A 23,688-nucleotide genomic window follows, 5' to 3' on the forward strand; every position below is an offset into this window, starting at 1 on the left:
TACGAGTCCATGCTGAACTGCGGATTTTAGTTAAAGAACAGTAAAAACAAATATTAGTGGGTTTTGCCGCGCAAGCTTCAGCAGATCAGAACTGGATGAAGTGAGCAATTCCTTCCATGACAACCAATTTCTTCAAATACAGCACAAATTGCTTAAACCCGTGAATGAATTCTTTGGCTCCGGGCATGTGGTAGTCCAGATCGCCTATTATGAACTTCACTTGCACTTCTACTTGAGCTCCCATCCACGCATCCGGGTGCTCCCATGTTCTGCACTATACAAAAAAAAAAAAAACCGAAAATAATTTATAACAAATTCTCACCATCCTCCTTAAACGAGGATACGTGTTCCAGTCACGTTCGATGGCGCTCAAATAGTTCAGCCCTCCGGTGAAGCTTGTCTTCTTGAATTTATTGGCGTTGAAGTCTCGGTCTTGTTGTGAGAGCCAAGAGGGCAAAGAACTGCGGAGCCTCGACTCCTGGGTCCTATATTACAAGTTTGTAATAATATTTGATTAGCGTCATTGATAAATTCTGCCGAGCAATATTGGACTAATAAGCTGAAGGATGTTGGCCCAGTAATCAGGGACGATGACGTAATTATGTATGTTCCTAGAGGTCTCGAGTTTGATTATGAGTCTAAAATTGTGCATCTCACCAGTCCCACGTATCCTTTGTCTCAACCAGATGCACAATTCGCACTTCAATCTCAAGAAATGCGAATCGAGGCGCAAAATTCAGTGAACGTCTCGGATCCTTTTGCCACTCTGATGGAGAATCTTCCATTTCGCTGTGGTCACGGTGGAAATGGCGGCCGCAACAACTCACACAAAAGAGGAAGAGAAGAACGCTCAAGTGGACACGATAATGGTAGACCTACATGCAAACTTTGTGACAGAGTAGGACACTTGCGAGCAAGTGCTTTCAACGCATTGATCTGAACTTTCAAGGCGCATCATCTCAAAGCTCGCCTCAATATAACTTCAAAAAAATTTCGCTGCATCATTCTTGAAATGCTCAGGCGTACACAACGACCAGTTAAGACGAACAAGTGAGTCAGGAGTGGTACCTGGACAACGATGCAACCGACCATGTCACATCAGAGCTCTCTAATTTCGATCATCAGTCACATTACATGAAAAAAAAACTAGCTCACAGCCGGTAATGGTTCATCTCTTCCCATTTTACATATCATTGATATAACCGTAAAAATAAAGTAAAACAATTTGCTCTTGAAAAACATTCTAGATATACCTAATATAACAAAAAAAAATGTTAAGTATATCTCAATTCACTCGAGATAATCATCTTCTGATTGAGTTTTACAATGATCAATGTCTCATTAAGGACAAGGCTATGCTGAGAATCTTGTTGGTTACAGCACTTAAAGATGGACTCTACTAGCTCGATCTTTCAAATCTTGCAGTGCCTCTCAATCCAAATTTTCAAGCTCTAGTTTCACCTCTTACTGGAATTTATTTTTATTTTTTTTATTGTTTTTTTTTTCTTTTTCGATTGTAGTCCTTTTCCTACACAAATGTATAATATATTTGTACTATGATTAAACCTTGTGATGTTGTCAATTATGTGTCAAAAACTAATGTTCAGTCTGTTTTTGAACCAAATGTGTGTAATACGTCAAATAATTATAGTGTTGCAGATGTGAATTCATGGCATAAACGCCTAGGCTACACATCAAAAGAAACTCCAGGTTGGATTTTCAAACCTGCCAAATGTACCGATCATCTAAACAAACTTGATTTTTGTTCAAATCGTGTCATTGACAAAATGCACAAATTTCATTTTCACCTACTGAAACACACTACATCTCCATTTGAACGTATATGCTCTGAATTATGGATTCCCTAGATGACTATAGGTACTATATACGTTTTATAGATGACTACATTAGGTTCACTTCGATTTTCTCTCTCAAAATCAAAAGTGAAACCACAACAATATTTACCAGATTCATGACCTATGTTGAAAGACAGTGCAAAACCAAAGTCAAACTCTACAAACATATTGGGGAGGGGAATATAGACTACTTGTGCAAATACTTCAAAACTAGCACAAGGTTAAGAAGAAAGGCCATGCCCTGAATAATATTTTGGACCTTAATTTATTTATTTCTTTTGTGTGTTTTGAGACGTTTTGTTCTTTAAGTTTGTATGTGTAACCTTTCATGTATTTAGTTGCCTTTTGCTTTATGGGTTTAATTTTCTGGGAGTTATATTTTGGGGTTTTATTTTGTTATTTAATTTGTGGTTATGTTATTTTGAATTGGAATATGTATTAGTGTTTTTAGGGGGAGGTTATCTTATCTATAAATAGGTTTGTAAACTCAAGTATATATGGGCAGATTTGAAAGATATAAAAAGTGTGTCTGTATGTTTAGAGAGGATTATCTTAACTCTAGAACTCATCAAGAATTTGTGCTCAAAATTATTGTGCCGTTCATCCGATTCATCGATGAGCATTCCGCAACCCGTAATGGCATAATTTGATCCGTCGTAATTCAAAGGTTTCGAGCACGAAAACTTTGTCTATATTCGAACCTTCTGATAGACGGTCATCTCAAATTTGAACTCCGAAGAACGCCTTATGACGAGTTCATATCACTAGGAGTGTGTTTATGCACCCTGCCCACACACCCACCAAAAACACTGTAGATTTGAGAAGAAAAAAAACACATCAGCATATCACATAAATGGCTTTCACACGCTTATCCACTGCCTTACTTACATACAAGTTTGGTGGGATGCTTGTCTCACCTCTATATACATCTTAAACTATTCACCAACTAAAACCCTACACAAGAAGTCACCTTTTGAAACACTTCTTCTCAAACACAAGGTGGATTACAATTTCCTTAAAGTCTTTGGAAGTGTATGTTTTCCCTTATTGAGACCTTACATCAAGAACAATTTAGATACAAATCATCAATGTGTGTGTTTCTAGTGTATAGTCCTTTTCATAGAGGTTACAGGTGTCTCCATCCAACATATCAAATTTACATTGCTAGATCAGTTCTTTTTTATGCGTCTGTGTTTCCTTAAAATAATATGTTTTCTAAGCAAAACTTAGATGCCATCTCTTTCTCCTATGGTTTAAACACAAACATTGTCTCTCGTTAGCCAGTATACTTAAACATGTCTCTTATTTTCTCTTACCTGACATACAACACACATACACCTCACAACATTCATGTGAACTCGCCATCTCTAACATCATACACAAACTAAAAAAATGTCACCTTTAGCCTCCCAAAATATGACCACATACAACAACCCTGACACATAAACCTCCAACATACCCGAGTCATTGACCACAAATAGTCATCTACATATTGTACTACCATTCCCACATCATGACTATTTAATACACACAAATCAGCCAAGCCAACTAGTGACCTTAAACTCTCACCCAATGCTGACTAGAGAAAAGGCGGGCATCACCATACCAAAAACTCTTAATGTTGAATCATAGATATGTAATCTTGTTAATGAACCTACTAAATTATGTGATGCTTTGTCTAACCCCTTGTCGAAAGCTGCTATGGGTGTGGAATTCAATGCTTTATAGGATAATCAGACGTACGTGGTCATTACTACCTACAGAGCAAGCAACAACTATAGTGTCAATCAAGTGGTTTTTCAAGGTGAAACAAAATGCAAATGGGTCTCTCAAAAAGATTAAGGCAAGACTAGTCACGTGGTTTTGAGTAGACTACATGTATGTACTTTTTTGAAGCAGGGTCAAACAATCTAAACTCAAAGTCATTTTTTGCTTGGCAGTCACATTTAACTCGGATATCAAACAAGTGGATGTGAACAATACCTTCATCAATGGCACGCTTGGAGGAGTTGTTTACATACTAACCAATGGGCTTTGTTGATCAAACCAAACTTAACAATGTGTGAAAACTTCATAAACCCTTGTATGGGCTTAAACAAGCACCAATGGCATGGTATGATAAGCTTAGCTCTACAGTAATCACACGGGGATTCACTAACTCACTCAGTGTCTACTGTTCACTCTTCATATACAAGAAGAATGCAAAATGCATTTACCTTCTTGTATATGTAGACGAAATATTGGTCATAAGCAATCTCAGACCTTGACATGTCATTCAAGCTAATAGTGTATTCTTTTGGGATTTGAAGCTCACAGAGATGATACAGGATCAACATCACTCAAAGAAAAGTACTTACGTGATATTTGTCAAAGACCAATATGTCAGAGGCAAACTCGAGTCCAACTCCCATGTTCTCATGAACAAAGTTGCCGAAAAGCGACGAAGATGAATTTGATCACCCTTCCTTGTATAGGAGCAAAATTGGCTCATTACAATACTTCACTATGACAAGGCCATAAATCTCATTTGCAGTGAACAATTGTTGAGCCAATACCTATAATCTCCAACCATAAAACACTGGTCAGCGTGCAAGCGATTGATATGATGTAGACTGGTCAGCCAATACCTCTCACAATGATCTTCGATTCACACCTGCTCCAAGGCTCAGCCTCTATGCGTTTCTAGATGAAGACTGCGCAACTAATCTCGATGATAGAAGATCCACGAATGGCATGCCTATTTTTCTTGGCTCAAACCTCATCGCTTGGTCATCAAAGAAACAAGAAGTATTAGTTCAGAGTTTTGAGCTCTATCGATAGTCACATCAAAGATAGCGTGGCTTCAGTCCCTTTTTACTGAGCATGTAATCTATCTTGAAGCCTCACCTATATTGATCTAGTGTTACAATATAGGAGAAACTTCACTGGCTTCGAACCCTGTTTTCCATGCCATAACGAAGCATATATAGAAATCTATGCTCACTTCATACGTGAAATTGTACCGCAAAATTAGTCGGTTCGCTATGTCCCTGTAGCAGACCAAGTGGCATAAATCTTCACAAATCCCCTCAATATACCTCATGCAGTTTGTGTATTTGTTAAGCAAACTAAACATGTGCTCTCATCATGTCTAGTTTGAGCGGACGTATTGAATATTATTATATATACATTGTCCGATCAAGTTGATAGAGTCTGATTGGACGGTGTAGATTAGAACAAACAAATGTATTTATATACACTATCTAACAATCGATTACTTAGTCAAATACAGTTCAAACAGTTTGACTCTCCCACCAACTCTTTCTCTCTCTCTCTAGTTTGTTACTCTTGTTATACCTAACGCTCTATTTTTTTTAAAAACTAAATTATAATGAAATCAATAAATAGTTTATTTTAAATACCTTGATTAGATGCAGCTATTGTGTGAATCGGAAACGAGTTTTCCGAAGACAAATTGGCAAGGTATCGGGATAAGAACATTAGAAAACAAACTAAAAGAAAATTGAAAATCTACCTAATTGAAAACAAATTTAAAAAGATAGTTAAATTATTTTCATGACTAATTATAAATTTCGAAGCTAATTTAACCAACCTTAAAAAATAAAATACCTACTAACCTTTGAAATATATGTCGATCAAAGCTATCCAAATCACATTAAAGAAACAAGTTTATATACACACACACACACACACACACACACACACACATATATATATATATATAGATATATAAAAGAAACAAAATAAAATCAATATTTGAAACAACTAAAAAAAATGCCTAATAAAATATTGGAAGCACGCTGGAAACTGTCGATCTTTGCATAAGTGATGTTGGTTTTGCACTAACGAATGTAAAAGACGCGACGATGAAGCCACAATCGCCGGGAAAAGCTCCATAAATCTCTTTGTTTAGGATTGGGTCTCGGCCAAAACACGATGGCAAGAAAATGTGAATTTTTTTAGAACATTGCATTTTTTTTTTTAATGGAAAACTGAGAGTTTATGTAATGAAAAAAAATGACACATTTCAACCTCAAAATGACATGACATTTACGATACAATTGTGACATGACGTTTACGTTACAATTGTGTGAAAAAAAACGACGAAAAAAAGAAGAACTACATGTTCGATGGCCGGCACGCAGCGAAAATTCAGCGAAATTTTAATTCTTGAGTTTTACTCACTGAAGTAAAATACTTGAAGGGGAAAAATATATATTTTATTCAGTCTCAAGACGTTACATTACATTGAGATACATGATCAAAAGCCAAAATGAACCGAGAAAGAGGACACTGGTTTTGTGCTCAAAACTTCTTGATGAAATCGAAAATGTGAGCGCTGATTTCATCAGCCCTTTCTTGGTTGATGAAGTGTGCCGCTCCTTCGATCACCACGACTTCTTGCAGAAGAGGAACATCTTTTTTAAATTCGTCGCTGTCAATGTATTCCTTCATTCCGGGGAAATGATAGACCATGTCAAGATCACCCAAGATGAATTTGGTTGGAACTTTCACCTGCGCTCCTGTCCAAGGAGCTAGTAGCTCCCATGTCCTTCAGAAGTAATGTAACAACCATCAAATCACTCGATTACTATACTATTTGGCATTATTTGATTCAAAGTTATAGAGATTTTGGAGGTCTCTTCTTGGTCTTTTACTCGAATCACCATTTATTTTTACCAAAAACGAAATTTTCCACCCATGTATAGGCAAGTTAGTCCCTTAAACATATTGAATTGAATAGGCTAGCTTAGCTACTATATTATTCATGTTTGTGAAGATTAATTTGAGTTTTTTATTTTTTTTTTTATTTTTTTTTTAAATCTGTATAAGAACGGAAATCATACACTTTTTCAATCTGTATTGCGTAATTGGGTATCATTCTGCGATAATTTGAGCAGTAAAAAAAAAAAAAAAGAGGAGAAATGACACTTTTCCTTGAACTCTATACCTTTGTTTCGATCCGGTCCTTAACAAAAGGGGGAAAAAAAAGAATTAGAACCTAATATATTTTCCTCTTTCATTATTAAGAGAAGAAATCTTGGTATTTTGTATTATTTCAAAATTACGATTTTATAACCTCTCTCCCCCAAAACTTCAAGATTTGAGCTTTCAATCTTCGGTGTCATCGCTTCCCCGAGAGTAGACTTATTATGTTTCTTTTATTTTTATTTTATTTTTCATGTTTTACTTATGTTTTTTTTTATTATGTTTCAATAATTCAGACTTATTAGATCTGGTTTTTGTACCGCTCGATCTTTAATCGTAGTGATAAGTTTCTTTAGAATTGAATCTCAAATCCAAAATATATGATTTTCTCTGGGTGTGGATCTCAGTCGGGCAAGAACCCTAAAATTGTAATATGCAACATGCGAATATCGGCGTTTTCGCTCGTAATTCTTACAGTAATCTGACAATGACTGGTTATCTGCATAGATGGGTAACCCACATGTTATTTTATTGTATTTATGATTGATTGTTTGTGATTCATTTCTCATGTACAAGTTTTTGAATTTTCTTTGCGTTATTCTTGTAATATAAGTTTTTGGCTTTTATTAATATATTCTCTTAAGGAGTCCTTTATATATAAAAAAAATATTACGTTATACAATAGTGCATTATAAATTACATTAGGCATTTAAGCAAAAATTGTAAGAAATAACCTTTAACATGTAGGATGTTTTTTTATTTATTTATTTTTATTATTGAGCCGCCCTCATGCAGGAGCTCACCGCATATAGAGGTATTCGGGTGCATATTTATAATATTTATTGCACACATGTGGTTAATTGTCAATATTTATGATGATTTGAAGTAAAATAAATTGATATTTGTGTTATAAATCAAGAAACAATCCTAAATTTACAAATTCTCAAAACTCCAATATAGCAATTTAAGGATAATTTTTCTTTCTTTCTTGATGTAGAACACAATTTCGTAACCAAACAAAAGTATTGCAACTACAAGCCTATAACCCTACCAAAACATTTCTAATCTTTTTCTCCTTTTTTTCCAAGTTTTTGTACATCATAATTTTCTCTCCATCTACGTTACTTTAATTTACAAGAAAAAAAAATCGATAATATCAATTATTTGATTATATATATGCCATACATTTGCTCATTCTACTCGCGCACAGATTTAAAAGTACATTTTTTAAGAGTTGGTTGCACATAATTAGCTTGGTTATAGATATTTATGGTAATTTAAAGTTCAATAATAAAATACAGTTGGCACACATAGCCATTAACTATGAAGTATATTTTTTGCTATATATATAAAAAATTATGAAAATGTGAAACACTTACTAAACATAAAAGTGTCTTGGTAATATATATATGCTTATAGATTCTCTTTATGCATAAGCTTTGTTTAGCCAAAGAGTAAGAAAGAGACTTACATATTCCAGGCCCGGTAGTAGTTCAATCCCCCGGTAAACCCCGTCTTGTTAAACTTATCAGCGAAGTAGTCAATGTCTTCTTCAGAGAGCCAACTAGGAAGAGATTCAGGAAGTTCATATAATCCCCTGAACCCTATTTCTTTTGGAATTATTGGCGGCTTTGGATCCCGATTCGCCATCAGCCTTTTAAGTACTGCCACAGTGTCCGAAGAGAAATCTGCTTCGCTTTCACCAGGTTCCTATTATATCAAGCACAACCTTTTGAGTAAACGTAAATTTACTACATATAGTTTGAATTCTTTATACACAAGGTACGATTGAAACTAAGAAAATATGATGAAATAAAATGAGAATATATTTTATTTTTCTTTATGTCGGAGGAAAATTTGAGGAAAAATAAAATCTAGAAAAAAATATAAGAAACTATATAACTAAAAGTGAGATTCTTATTTTCGTCGAAGATCTCATAAAAATTGAAAATAAGGCAAATTTGTAGTAATGTGCCTCTCTTCTCTTCTCACACTCAATAGATAATTTTTATTTTCCCAAATACTTTCATTTATTTTTTTATTTTTATCTTAAAATTTAAATTGAACATAGAAAAATAATATAATGTGTAGCCATCCATAAATAAATCTCCAATCTATATAATCTAATTACATTTCTAACCCAAAACTTTACAGTTTCTCTCACTCAATTATACATACAGTAGTTTGTCAAATTAAATAATATTTTATCTTTACCCAAAAACATAATTTTAACACCAGAAAAACCTATTTCTTGCTTATTTATTATTTTAATAAGTTTAACAATTTTTTTTAAATTCTTATAATTTTACACAAATTTAATTTAATTTTGTTGACTCTCAAATATATGTGAAATCATATTAGAAAAATATTTCTTTTTCAGCTAACACATATTATATAAAACATTTAAAAATTAAGTATTGTCTATATAGAAATTGGAGAATCGAAGTCGGATATAAATGAATATTAGATGCTGTTATCCATATTATATTTTTTTGAATATGAATTATACATATTATGTTATGATTGACAGTTTATTTTAGGATTTTATTTATGTATTTACATCATTCAATTTACTTAAAATTTGTTTGTAATGGAGATTTATATTTATATTTTTATGATTTATTATTTTCTTTCATATTGAAATTATTTTTTACCACAAATTCTAATTCGGATAATATAATTTTTTATTCAGTAGTATGCCAATTTTTTTGTTTTAAAAATCATATAATTATAGATACAATATACAGATTAAAATAATAAGTATTTGTTGCAGCTAGTCAATCCCCTACTTCTTTTTAAGGATCTAAGCAAAGTTTTTTTTATTAAGAAATTAACCCACAAGTCTGAATTAAATTAATTAACCCGATTAGGTTAATTAATTTACTTCGTTTTGGTGAGCTATTTTTTGAAGTAAATTAAATTAACCTAACTAGTTAATTATTTGACTTCGGTCTCATGAGCTATATTCTTAATAAAATGAAATTTTTGCTATTTTTTATAAGAAGAGTATGTTATTAGGCTATTTGTCCAATTGCCCCAATAATTTTAGAGTAATTTTGATCAAGATTTGTCTTTCCGAGGAAACCGATCGGAAACCGGTCGAAAAACGATTTACCGGAGAGGACCGGCAACGGTTCGCTAGTAACCGTTTTCGTTCCAATTTTTCGGCGCTTTCCAATGGTTTTCGTTCGTCGCAGCATTTTTTTTATCAACTTTCATTGGATTTCGACAGGTAAGTATTCGGGGGTTTCTTAGATTTTAGATTTTTTCATTGTTTTTTTAATAATTTTTCTACTTTAATCCACGATTTCAAGGATTTGAGCAATGAATATGAGTTATTGGTTGTTTTGTATGGTTTTCTATGTATATTATTTAGGTTTAATCCGAATAAAATGTTGATTTCTAATCCGAATCTGAGTTTTTTGATGTTGTAAATGATGATTTGATGATGAATATGATGGGTGGATGTTCTGGAGATGAATATGATGCTTATGATGTTTAATGATGATGAATGGTTTTCTTGAGATGAATATGATGATTTGATCATGAATATGATGATTTGTGATGATGAATTGATAATATGTATTCGTTGTTGTCAATGTTGTATGAACTATTTTATGTGTTTGAACTATGAAGTATGAATTATGTAAAGTATGTTTATTTTTGTAAAATATTTTTCTGAATATTTCTCGATTTCCACATTTTTTGCCAATTTCCTCTACGATAAACGATTTATTGCCGGTATCGATTTTGTTGTTGTTGTCTGAATACCTTTCAGTTTCCCCACTGGTAAACGATTTAGCCCCAAAATTGAAATTTCGATACAATAACGATAACGATGAGGCGAACCTTGATTTTGATATTTATGAAACTAATTTAATATAATAATCTGTCCATTCTGTGGTAGAGGAGAATAAATTGTGAAATTTTAATACAGACTTTTACTATTAACAAATTCTATAATAGAGGTTGCGAATTTTAATATAGATTTTTACTATTTACAAATTCTATACGAGATGTGGATTGAATAGATCTCTTACGTAAATTAATTTACTCTTATCTTAAAATAAAAATAAAAATAAAAGTTTTCGAAAGAAATGGGCAAATGGCAGCTAGTCGATGTTTCTTATCTTATGATCGCTCTTGCATAATAAAATGGCAGAATAAAAAAATATTTACTCGTGTATATATTTAAAAAAAAAAATCACTATAAATTTGGTGTAAAATAATATCACCTGAAACCTGCACACATAGAAATCGTCACCTAACGCAGCCCTTAAAGCTTCCACAACGCTGACGTCAGGGTTCCTCCGGAGGAAGGGAACGCTAAGATTGACCAGAGCGTTGACCCGGTCAGGCCTGAAGAGGCACAAGTACCAGGCGATTATGGCTCCCCAGTTGTGGCCCACCACGAACACCTTGTCAACGCCGAGATGGTCGATGAGTCCGACGAGGTCTCCGACGACGTTGAGCGCTGTGTAAGACTCCGGCGACGGAGGGGCGTCGGAGTCGCCGTAGCCTCGGAGATCCGGCGCGACACAGCGGTAGCCAAGGGCGGAGAGGGAGGCCATCTGGTGGCGCCACGTGTACCACAGCTCAGGGAAGCCGTGGATGAATAGGATTGTGGGACCGCTTCCCAGTGACGCCACGTGGATGTTTATGCCGTTGGTTCTCACCGTCGAGTGCTCTATCTTCTCGTGCCCCATTGCTCTATATATCTGAGTTATATGTTTTCAACTCAGAACCGTGTTCTTTATATATATAGTGAACGTCTTCTTTATCTTTGTTTTTTGGACATTTTTATTAATCTTGCATGTAACATTTCATTACTTTCTTTAAACCCCACACGTTTTACTATTTTCTTCTTCTAGTCTTATCCTCATGTGACGTAATAGTTATTCACTTATTTGTCTTTGTCGGTAAGATGTTCGACGTTTTGTCTACTACTTGTTATTACTCAGATTCTCTGTCGCGTTTCTTTCTCCTACTAGCTAGATACACTGCTACAAACCGAAGATTCCATAACGGTACAGAATCATTGTGAAAAGCTTCCGAAATACATTATATTCAAATAAATTAAACGTAAAACTTATTACAAACAAAAATTCAAACTTAAATCCGAAATCAATTTAAAACCACAATTTCAAAATACAACTCATTTTCAACCTAAAAATAACATTATACCCAAAATCATAAACTACAAAATAAAACTCAAAACAAAAAACCCTAATTTCGACCAAATCTACAATCCAATGCCATAAATTACAACCAAAATCAACCAAAAACCTAAATTAGTTTATAAATCACACAAAACATTCATGACATTTAAGATTTTGATATGAAATTAAGTTACAAACATACCTTGAATTCGGTGGGAGACGGAGGAAGGGATGCTAGACCGAGAGAGAGAAAGAGATGGCGGCGAGAGAGAACTGGCTTCGGTGAGGAGGGTGGCGAGAAGGCGGAGAAGTTTCAAGGTAGGTTTGGGAGAGGAAATTGCACAGAAATGGCCGAAATGAAGGTCTGAGGCGAGAGGAAGTGAAAAAAAATGAAGAAAAAAACTGAAATGAGGCTTTTATAGTGAAAACCTAAAATTTTTACGACATTTCGCTGTAGCGAGATTAAGCCTTGGCTGCGGCGAAATGTTTCCACAACTCGTTATTGTACCGTTGTTGAAACAGTTCGCCGCGGCCAAGGCTTAATCTCGCCGCGGCGAAATGTTTGGTTTTACAGTTCTCCCACAACGGTACGCAGTACCGTTTTGGAAGAGTTTGGCCGCGGCGAGTTTATGCCTTGGCCGCGACGAGATTTAACAACGGGTCACCATCCCATTGTTTAAACCTTAAATTTTTTTTGAATTCCACAATGGGTCAATAGTCCCGTTGCGGAATCTTGATGTTTCCACAACGAGACAACTATCCCGTTGTGGAATATAGCATTTATAGTAGTGATACTAGTCGCTTTCCCAGAGGGGTGAAGCCTAAGGGGTCAGTTTTACGGATAAGGGAGGCTCATAGAGGAAATGATGGCATCTTAGTCAGTGTGATATAGTTTTTCACTAGTACTTGCATAAAACAGCTCACCATATTGATTTCAACATATTTCCTTGAAGCTATAATAAGATCTTAAGTAGGATAACATTCACCATTTTAAAGAGTCATACGTATAACGTCCGTAAGCTTTTCTTTTTAATAATGCTTTCTCCGGCGAACTCAGATACCATTTGTTTGAGTAGGATCTGAGACTGGAGAAAAGATGAGGGTTTGAGTCAGTAAGCGGGAAGTAATTAGGTTTAGAATAAATTCTTTGAGAGAAATTAGGACATGTAAAAACTAGAGAGAAATTCTCTATTCGAAACTTGTTTACAAACTGAAAACAAATCCTCTTAAATAAGAAAATTTCCGAACTTGAAAGAGTTTCAAATCCAAGGTAGAAGAATCTTATCATCGACAGACTTAATACAAACAAACTAATTAAGAGGATTATTATTTTCGACACAAGTACTATACAACTTTAGACTTATTACAAACAAAATAAAATTATCAATTATTACATTTATCTAAGAGAATTGAAAAAAAATTATATATATATATATAGAGTGACGGATCCAGAGATTTGATTTAGTGAGGGCACACATATGATTAATTTTTGTTTAAAAGAATTACGTGAGAATTACCAATCATCAATTTTTCAACAAAAAATTATTACAATTAATTAATCATCTAACTTCTTTTAAGATTTTAGGCAAAATTTCATTTTATCCATCAGATCGAAGTAAATTAAATTAACTAAACCAGTTAATTTAATTTATTTCAACCTAGTACGCTAATTTTTCATAAAATAAAATTTTGATGATTTTTTTAAAAAGGAAATGAACTATTGATGTACTGTAGCGAAAATTACCTTTTTTTTTTTAAATAAAAAAGATAATACAACTTCTATTCAAAGGAAAATTAATGAGATTTTAATATCTAAGAAATAAATTTATTCAACTTCTTTTTTAAAATTTTAAAAATTCAATTAATTCCATATTGAATTTATTTGTTAACAAATTTCAAGCCGTAATAATATTATAAAATAAATTTATAATGGCGACATGGGGCATTGGTTTCTTATATGGGTAATTTAGCAAAATAGCCAACTTAAATGTTGGGAATTGCTAAATAGCTATGGTTTGGTAAATATTAGGTAAATAGCCAATTTTATATATTTACAAATGTAAATATTAAGTAAATAACCTCTGCTATATTAAGCCACGTCATCATTTATGGCTATTTACCTAATATTTACTAAACCTTGGCTATTTAACAATATGAAACGTTTAAATTGGCTATTTTTCTAATTTTTTGTTCTTATATTCAGGAACATTATCATGTACAACTATATTCTTTCGTATTTTCTAAAGCATATTTATTGCATAAAATGAAGAAAAAAAATTAGTTTAATATATTAAATTAAAAAAAAAAAAATTGTAAACGAGTGCGAGTGTTGAATCGTAACAATTTTTATGATGAGCACTAAGATTCAATGAATTCACAACATAATGTAGTATCTTAATTGATTAAAAGATAGTAGAGTACTAAAAAAGATAATACAACTTCTATTCAAATGAAAATTAATGAGATTTTAATATCTAAGAAATAAATTTATTCAACTTCTTTTTTCAAATTTTAAAAATTCAATTAATTCCATATTGAATTTATTTGTTAAAATATATTCAAATTTCAAGCCGTAATAATATTATAAAATAAATTTAAAATGGCGACATGGAGCATTGGTTTCTTATATTCAGGAGCATTATCATCATGTACTACTATATTCTTTTCTATTTTCTAAAGCATATTTAATATGCATAAAATGAAGAAAAAAATTTAGTTTAATATATTAATTTTTTTTTAAATTGTATACGAGTGAGAGTTCTAATCGTAACATTTTTTTTTACAATTATGACTTATGATGAGCACTAAGATTCAATGAATTCACAGCATAATGTAGTATCTTAATTGATTCAAAGATAGTAGAGTTTTGGAATCTTTAGAAACTATGAGGATTACATGTATTATAAGGTAATTCTGTTGCTTGTGTGGATTAAACCAATGTGGTGTGAAATTATCGACCATATATATATATATATATATATATATATATATATATATATATATATATATATATTAATTCAGTTAAGCTTTTAACCAATACAATTTTTTGTTTTTTGTTTTTTTAAGGCAGCTCTGTTGATTGTGTGAAATTACAAACTAGATTACGCTGAGTATTATTAACACTTGCATGGGTCAAAAGTTTAACTGAATTAATATATATACATAATAACATTCCGAAAAGTAAAATGGGATTGAACCATGAGCGTGAGGACGGAAACCATATGCAATGACCAACTAACCACAGATGTTCCATTCGGCTAACGGAACTTCTAAAAATATATATACAAAAATATACTTCTAAAATTTACATAATAATTTTTTGGATTAATTTCACTTTTGCCCCCTAAATTTTTAAATAAACCACAGACTTTGTCCCGCTTTTTGTTTTGTAACAATCGGTTACCTTCAACTTTATTACTTTTTTAAAAACTCATCCTTCCGTCAAATATTTAACAAATTTAAGGGTAAAATCGTAAAAAAAAATGATCTTTTTCATTTTTTATTTTTTTAAATTTAATATTGGGTTATATAGGTATATAGCCACACACGGTTATAAGGGTTTTGGTTTTAACCAACCTTCTGTTAATTTTCTGTTAATAGCCACAGCAATCTATTTACAGCATGTTAAAAGACGTGAATGACCTTAATAACTCCAACCAAATTCCCGCCCATTATTTTCAACCTATTAATTTAAATGGAAAAAAATATTCGACTATAACTACCTCGCACAAATCAAGGGAACATTTAAAACTCCATAAATGCATATCTAACCTCTCTCTCATTATCTCTCCAGCGTAAAGAATTGAAATCGCTTGAACTCCATAAAATGGGCTCCACAATCAACAAGGCTCCGCCGTCTCAATATTCTCCAGCAACGGCTACCGACGTCTCAATCCTATCTTCTCCGATGGCTACTTTTCTTTCTCGAAGCTTCACCGCTGGATTCAACACTTTCGCACAGATACCCTACCTTCCTCCTCTGTTTTCAACCGCAAGCGAGCTTCTTCGGCATTGCCTCTTTTACTTGCTTCTATTAAAAGTAGAAAATTAAATCGTTGTTTGTTCTTTTACTTAATTCATACATTTGTCATGCCGTATTCAGGTTCGTAGTTTGTTATTCTCTTGTGAAAAAAATTACTACTCAATTATGTTATTTGCAGGAAAGGAAGAATTAATTCCACAGATGAAGGGTTTAATTCCACAGATCGTCCGGTCCTGGGTTCTCGCTGAGCACCGAAGTCGGAGCAAAAGAGGATCGGGATCTGACGCCGGTCCTGGGTTCTCGCTGAGCACCGAAGTTGGGCCACCAGCGCCAAGGTCTGGGGCGTCGTGTGTCGGTGCTGAGAAAAGCGGATTTAGTTCGATTTGTTTGAGAAGCGATTAATATTAATATTTTTTTGAAGCAATTAATTGTTTGTTTGTTTACAAAAAAGAATATGATTCATTTATCATGTAAATAAGAGTAATGTAAATTGATTCATTTATCATGTAAATAAGAGTATTGTTGTTTGGTCGGCATGTAAATAAGAGAGTTATTTACATTTAAGAAATAGATTTCTTTATGTTAACAAGATGTAAATATGAGTTATTTACTGAAACAATTGATTGAGAAAAGAAATTTGGACCTAGAATTAAAAAACACGTTAAGAAAGAATAAATTTTGAATGTAAAATTGGATCAAGAAAGATCTAGTCAAAATAAATAACAGATTTTCAATAAATGGAAAATATTTTCAAATTGTAATTTAATGTCATTTACCGAAATTAGAAAACAAATCAACAATAAAAATGCGCTGGAAACTTTCAAAATCTACTGGAAAATTCAAATTTCAAATTTGAAAACTTCCCTATTCGGTTTCAATATTTGATTCAAAATTTAAAAAAAAAAACTGCCTAATTAAAAATAACGGCCGAATTAAATAATGGTAAATGTGTAAAACTAATTCAATTAATTAGATGCCACGTAAGCGTGATGGCTATTTACGGGAAATTAACTAAATGTTGGCTAAAACCAAATTGCTAGCGTTTAAGATGGTTACGTAGCCAATTTTTTTGTTTAATATTAGCAAAAGGCAGTGCAGATTGGCCTCCCTCGCTGGGCTATTGGCCAAGCACCAAATTCATGACATTTGAATTCTACAAGGGATACTATAATCTCTGGGGTCCTTCCCATCAAAGAGCTGACCAAAATGCATTAACAATTTGGTTCCATTCCTCTTCAGGTACCGTATCCAGTGTCCTGTTTTCTTTTTCTTTTTTTTCTTTTATGTCGCACTTGTATTACAGGAAGTGGGTTCAAGTCAAAGCGTCCATATAGATTAGGCTATTTTGGAGCCAACATAAAGCTTCAACATGGCTATACAGCAGGAGTTATAAGTGAGTGTTTATTTTTTTATTTTAATTAATATGAGAGTTTGATTTAATGTGTGAATAATTGAACAATGTGCATATAAGAGGAACTGGCGACAGAAAATAATCATCAACACCACAACAAGAAAGGAGCTCCGGCGGCGGCGGATCTTCTGGTGTGCTTTCCGTCCGGGGCCCACCTGAGTCTTATGCCGAAGCCGATATGCAGCCCCGCGAGGCCGCCGGAGCTGGGAAAGAGACTGCACAGCTGATGTGACCGACGAAGGTCAAGTCCATCGCCGGCGGCGGTGGGGCCCGCGACAAGCTGGCGTCGGAGCCGACGTTGCCCAAGGTGACGTGCGCGGGGCAGATCAAGGTCCGCCACAAGGCCGCGCCGTGCAAGACTGGCAGTCCATCATGGAGGAGATCGAGAAGCTCCACGTGTCCAACAATCGCCGCCGCTAGAAGGAGAAGAACAAGAAGAGCCGCGCATATATAAATTTATATTAAAAAAAATTAACGGTTAAAAATACAAAATTTAAGGGTATATTGGTAAATTTACGTTTAAACTCATTTTATACAATGACACTAGTCAAATTCTGTTAGAAACATTAACAGAAGGATGAGTTTTGAAAAAGGTAATAAATTTGATAGTAACCGGTCGTTACGAAACAGAAAGCGAGACAAGGTCTATGGTTCGTCAAAAAATTCAAGGGACAAAAATGAAATTAATCTTATTTTTTTACCCGATTTTTTTAGTGGGTGCCCGTGCCCCCACCTAGATCCATCTCTAATTTCTATACAATTATATATATATATATATATATATATATATATATATATATATATATATATATATATATAGACAAGATCACGAGGCATATTTCAAATCGAGCTTTGATTCTTTAAAACTATAACGATACACGTTCGAAAGTGTTTACTGTTTGGATATAGTTTTCCACTAGTACTTGCATATGTTGATCATTGTGATATTAACATATTTTGTCAAAGCTATAATAAAATCTTAAGTTGAAAAACATTCACCATTTCAAAGAGTCACAACAAGTGCCTTCAAAAAAAAAAAAAAGAGTCACAACAAGTATAGCGTTTGCAACCTTCCCATATCTTAAGATAATTTAATTCGATCCCTGACCTTTAGAATTTTCATCCAAGAACCCAATATATAATACCCTAACTTTTCAGAACTATAAATTAACCTTTATTTAATATTGGTTTTAAAATATTATACAAAATACTATACTAGTAACGTTATTAATTTTATTTAAAAATATGTAAATATGATACTCATTTATATATAACGCTTTCAAAATTCATGCATATTTCCATATATATGGATATACATACATGTACGTTAACTTTTATTATTATTTTCTTAATAATACTCTTGTCATTAGATATATATGTACAAGTACATCTTGTAAACAACAACTACCGGAAATTACCTTAATTTTTATACTCGAAAATAGCCACGACAAGTTGCGGCTAAATAGCCACGACTTGAGGATACAACCACGACTAGTGTCTGTATCAATTTTTTGCTAAAAAGTGATATTTATCTTTGCTCAAATTCTCGCTAAAAAAAAGCGGCAGTGTTCTGTTGCGATATTTTCGTACGCAAGTGCACATAGTCGCTCAAGTAGTAAATCGTAAGTACGAGTCGATCCCACAAGGACTATGCTTAACCGAAAATCAAACGAGCTAGTGACGAGTTGAACTCAAGTAAACGATGATAATTATTAACTTATTTTGCATAAAATAAATAAAAAAGGGCAACAGCTTCGCAAAACTCTCTTATGGCCGGGATACTTAGAACTACGCATGATTTTTCGGTTCAACTCTCTTCACTAATCACACTCACATAATTATATTGCTAAATCTCTCTCGAGCATCTAACAACCTATGTCAATACCGGGTTTTCATCTCCTGATCTCAAACCCTAAAAATACGGCAAGCATTACAATCAAGAGTGTACACACGACCCCATAACAGCCTAACTATCTCTAGCTTAGGAATGTACTACAGTGAACTAATCCTTATGCACGATTATCTAATTCTCTCTCGAGCAACTAAACAATCCTAAAAATCATGAACGAGGTAGCTAATCTCATACAAGCATTAAGCACAGAATTAATTCAAGCAATAGAGAAGAAAAACATGAAAAATACTTCAATCAATATATAATGAATCCACAACCATATTCAACCAAAGATAAGCCATCACCCTCAAGGGGTTCAGTTCATGGTGATGATAGTAACAGAAACACAAAATAAATTAAAACAATAAAACATAAACGGGAGTTCCAAGGAATAGAGATAGAAGGAAAAATGTTGAATTCGCGATTGTCAATCACAACGAACGGTGGTCTTCTTCTCCGGTTGCCTCTTCTCTCCCAAGCCAAACACTATTATGAAACCTAAAATAAAACCTAAGATATGTTTTTAGGAGTTCTAACTAATATATGTATAGGGTTTTTGGTGATTTTCGGAGCTATTTGAGCCCTTAGATCTTATTAAAAGGTCAAGAATTCGTCAAAATCGAAAAATAGCATCTTGGAAGCTAAAAATAGGCAAAATTGGCGCCAAACGCGCAGTTGGAGTGCGCGGCACGCGGTGAGCGCGCATAACGTGCGTATTACTCGGTCGGGTCTCCACGGCGGACAGTGATCCTTAAAATTGCCATAACTTCTTGCTTCGGTGTCCGATTCTTGCAAATAAATATGCGTTGGAAGCTAAGAGAAAACTCTATCCAATTGTGGAAAGATTAATCCATAATAATTGATAGAAAATCTCAAAATCATACAGAAAAAGACGTCATGCTTCTTGTTTCCCTCTAGTTTGTTCGAAATGAATCATTTCAAAATTGCTCCGTAATGTCACGTGATGCTCTAAAATCATCCTTAACACCCAATTGGCCACTCAAACCTATAAATCACTCAAAAACACATCAAACAGACTAAATGTCACTCGAGAACACGTGATATTCAAGTCGGAAAATATGAGTTTAACGCGTACAAAACGCACCTATGAAATACCCTCAAACTTGAACCATAATTTGTCCTCAAGTGATAAAAATAAAACAAAAACACACCCAAGAAGTTAACTAAAAATATGGTAAAACTTGGTGATCGATTAGCCATGTCAAAAATATGTTCGCATCAACTACAGATTTATAGACTTACAATGCAAATGGTATTCATGATTTTGACTTGAATTCAACTACCGAGTTTGACAAAAATGACGTACAAGTTAGTGTTACCTTGACCTTTTACAACGTTTCTCGTATCTTGCGAACTCTCGGGTACCCTGCTTTGCAACCTTCTCAACCGCTCTCAAGAGTTTTCATAAAACCGAATTTCTGTGAATTTCGGCTCAACACACCTATATGCCCATTCATTTCCATTAGTCTCCACTAATAATGTACACGTGTCATCTCTAGTAAGTCCATAGGTCTTTTCGGCTTGTAATAATATGGAAAGCAAGAAAATGAGAGGCGGGAAGGAAGGCGGAAAGAGAAACATCCACGACATTTAGGGAAACAGCCGTGATGATTGTCGCGGCTGTTTCCGGTATTTGTTGTAGTGTGATCAATACTTTGACACATAGTAATGCATATGTGATTAGAAGACTTTTTAACATGGTAGAACGAGAAACATGACGCCCTCTTTTGCATGATTTTAAAATTTTTAATTGACAATTTTGAATGAATTATTTCACCCATTGAATAGAGTTTTCTCTTTATTTTCCAACTTATATTTATTCGTAAAAATCGAATATCGGATCAAGAAGTTATGGCCATTTTTAGTATCACTGCATACCTCGTGCCCATTTTGCACGGCGCGCCCCTAGAGTCATGTTTCCCCCTTTTTTTTTATGTGTTTTGGACCTTTTCAAATCTAAGGCTCAAATAGTTCTGAAAATTACCAAAAATCTTAAATATACGAATCAGAACCCCTACAAACACATATTGTTTTACTTTTTTATTTAGTTAGAAATAAGAGAAGGAGCACCGGAGGAGAAGAACTTGTTCATCATCGTCGTCTGTAATGATAAGTTGATTGATTGATTCCATGAACATTTACATGATTGAGCAGGCCCATAGATAGATAAAATACAATGCATATGTATGAGCACTAGTGTGAGTCACTCTCTCCCTACAAGTGGAAGTGAAAGAATTTTTAGTCTACTTTCCGGGGGCGAAGTTGGTGGCGAAGGCCCATGCGTTGTTGTTGACGGGGTCAGCGAGATGGTCGGCCAAGTTTTCCAAAGGTCCCTTGCTGGTGACAATGGCCTGAACGAAGAACCCGAACATGGAAAACATGGCGAGCCGGCCGTTCTTGATCTCCTTGACCTTGAGCTCGGCGAAGGCCTCTGGGTCTTCTGCGAGGCCGAGGGGGTCGAAGCTGCCGCCGGGGTAGATGGGGTCGGTGATGTCTCCGAGGGGCCCACCGGCGATGCGGTAGCCCTCGACGGCACCCATGAGGACGACCTGGGAGGCCCAGATGGCGAGGATGCTCTGGGCGTGGACCAGGCTGGGGTTGCCCAAGTAGTCGAGCCCTCCCTCGCTGAAGATCTGAGACCCGGCCTTGCTGAACCACACAGCCTCTCCGAAGGACACTCCGTTTCGAGAAAGGAGCTCCGGAAAGACGCAGCATGGCCCACCGGCAGTGGATCACCTCCAGCTCCCTGTTCTTCGCAAATGTCTCCGGGTCAGCCGACAGTCCAGTCTCCCGGGAACTCGCCGGTCGAGTAGCTCGGGGCTTCGCCGGAGAACGGGCCCAGGTACTTCACTCTGTCCGCTCCGTATTACGGGCTGCCCGATGGCGAGCTCACCTTCGCCGCCGTCTTCCTCATCGACACTCTTCCGCCGCCGGAGCCATCTCCACGGCCTTGCCCGCAAAGGCCGGGGACGAAAGCGACATTGTTGATGAGTGAGCCATTTATCCCAGGTTTCAAACTGAGAGACCTTCTTTTCTTGTTCTTTTTTTTTTTTTTTACTTTTTGAAAGAGTGTGTTGAGTGATGATATGAACATTGTTTTGGTGCGTATTTATACTAATCTCATCCTCCAACTCAAAATAAATAGCTTATCCTTGCGCATCTTTATCTTCAATCTGATTAAGACTCTACAGATTTTTCAACACCTACACTTCATCTCTATCGTTATCTCTCATCCACCAGATATCAGCTTCATTTCATTTGTGGACCTCACTGTCTCTCCAATTTTGGCATTCGACGTGGTGATTCGGGATTTGACGATGACAATTTTATCATCAAATATCAACTTCATTTCAGCCTCTTACAATGTCTCAATACCGCTTACATCTTACTAGTCTCTCTTCCTCCACATGAGATACACCATTTTGTCCCGAAAAATATATCATAAAGAATATAATATATATTGAGAAATTGCCCAATTTGCCACCAATTTTATAATTTTTTCCCACTTTCCACCAAAAGACTAATTTTTCCCAAAATGCCACCATCTATGTCAACAATGTTGACATCTATTTTTGCACTTCACTATGAGATGTCAACATTGTTGACATAAATGTCAACAATGTTGACATCTCGGTGGCATTTTGGGAAAAATTAATCTTTTGGTGGAAAGTGGAAAAAAATTATAAAATTGGTGGCAAATAGGGCAATTTCTCATATATTTGACTTTAATGAATTCTTTCCCTTGTATTTTACTCATCATCTGTCGTATGTATTTAAAATAGTCATCTCCATATATTAGGTCACGTCATTATTTACGGGTATTTATCTAAGATAGCGTGACTAGTTCCCCTGCAAACTTTAATTATGGGGACAGTATCCATATGTGTATCATGTTTCGATCTTTTTTTTGGCAAAGGGGCGTAGAGCTACTGAGTTTTGGAACTTGTATATACTAATATACGGGTCTCCTCACCATTCAGACAATGGGAGAATACGAATACTTCAAGTTTTAGTGGAAAAGAAAACTAAATAACAAATCAAAACACTAATGATGTGATCATGGTGGCGAGTGTTTTTCTGCAGAGATCGGTGATTTTTTTTTGTACGAAGAAGATATCAGTTCTCAAATTACTGTTCATGGCACCCCCAAGAGAATGGCATGTCATATAGATGATTCGATCAATGACAAGTTATTCATCATTGTCGCCCTCGTTCAAGGGTTATGCCATCAAAGCAGATGCATGTATATTCTGAACTAGATTATGTCTATAACAATTCGCCCTATAAAAAATAGGGTCAAGCGGCTATATAGCCAAATAGAACTTAAGTTTTTGCAAAATAGCCATAGTTTGTAAACTATACGCAAATTAGCCAAAGTAAGATTAATCTAGGCTGAATTAAATTTAATCCCAACGAATTATAAAGACAGAATGTAAGCT

The 23,688-nt window shown here is 34.7% G+C and overlaps 2 protein-coding genes and 1 pseudogene across 2 annotated transcripts; all 3 read right to left on the bottom strand.

Moving 5' to 3' along the window:
• Positions 1–85: 85 nt before the first annotated feature.
• Positions 86–785, bottom strand: LOC149379336 (epoxide hydrolase 1-like). The gene is made up of 3 exons (XM_089603990.1): positions 658–785; positions 323–485; positions 86–274 (listed from the first exon to the last, which is right to left on the bottom strand). The coding sequence occupies exons 1-3, from the start codon at positions 783–785 to the stop codon at positions 86–88; spliced, it is 480 nt and encodes a 159-aa protein (XP_089460116.1).
• Positions 786–6,002: 5,217 nt separating this feature from the next.
• LOC149379337 (epoxide hydrolase 2-like) lies at positions 6,003–11,624 on the bottom strand. The gene is made up of 3 exons (XM_089602674.1): positions 11,021–11,624; positions 8,257–8,495; positions 6,003–6,408 (listed from the first exon to the last, which is right to left on the bottom strand). The coding sequence occupies exons 1-3, from the start codon at positions 11,489–11,491 to the stop codon at positions 6,162–6,164; spliced, it is 957 nt and encodes a 318-aa protein (XP_089458800.1). The 5' UTR covers positions 11,492–11,624; the 3' UTR covers positions 6,003–6,161.
• A 9,729-nt stretch (positions 11,625–21,353) lies between these two features.
• LOC149379338 (chlorophyll a-b binding protein 40, chloroplastic-like) lies at positions 21,354–22,313 on the bottom strand (annotated as a pseudogene).
• Positions 22,314–23,688: the final 1,375 nt, after the last annotated feature.

This window comes from Urtica dioica, chromosome 12 (genome assembly GCF_054948205.1).
Source record: "Urtica dioica subsp. dioica isolate 48M chromosome 12, U.dioica_male_clone48M_v1_H2, whole genome shotgun sequence".
Lineage (NCBI taxonomy): Eukaryota > Viridiplantae > Streptophyta > Magnoliopsida > Rosales > Urticaceae > Urtica > Urtica dioica.

Coding starts and splice junctions, on each gene's coding strand:
- LOC149379337 (XM_089602674.1), bottom strand. CDS start 11,491: ATGGGGCACGAGAAGATAGAGCACTCGACGGTGAGAACCAACGGCATA. Junction 8,496..11,020: donor TCTATGTGTGCAGGTTTCAG/GTGATATTATTT, acceptor TTGATATAATAG/GAACCTGGTGAAAGCGAAGC. Junction 6,409..8,256: donor TACTACCGGGCCTGGAATAT/GTAAGTCTCTTT, acceptor TTACTTCTGAAG/GACATGGGAGCTACTAGCTC.
- LOC149379336 (XM_089603990.1), bottom strand. CDS start 785: ATGGAAGATTCTCCATCAGAGTGGCAAAAGGATCCGAGACGTTCACTG. Junction 486..657: donor ACAAAGGATACGTGGGACTG/GTGAGATGCACA, acceptor CTTGTAATATAG/GACCCAGGAGTCGAGGCTCC. Junction 275..322: donor ATCCTCGTTTAAGGAGGATG/GTGAGAATTTGT, acceptor TTTTTTGTATAG/TGCAGAACATGGGAGCACCC.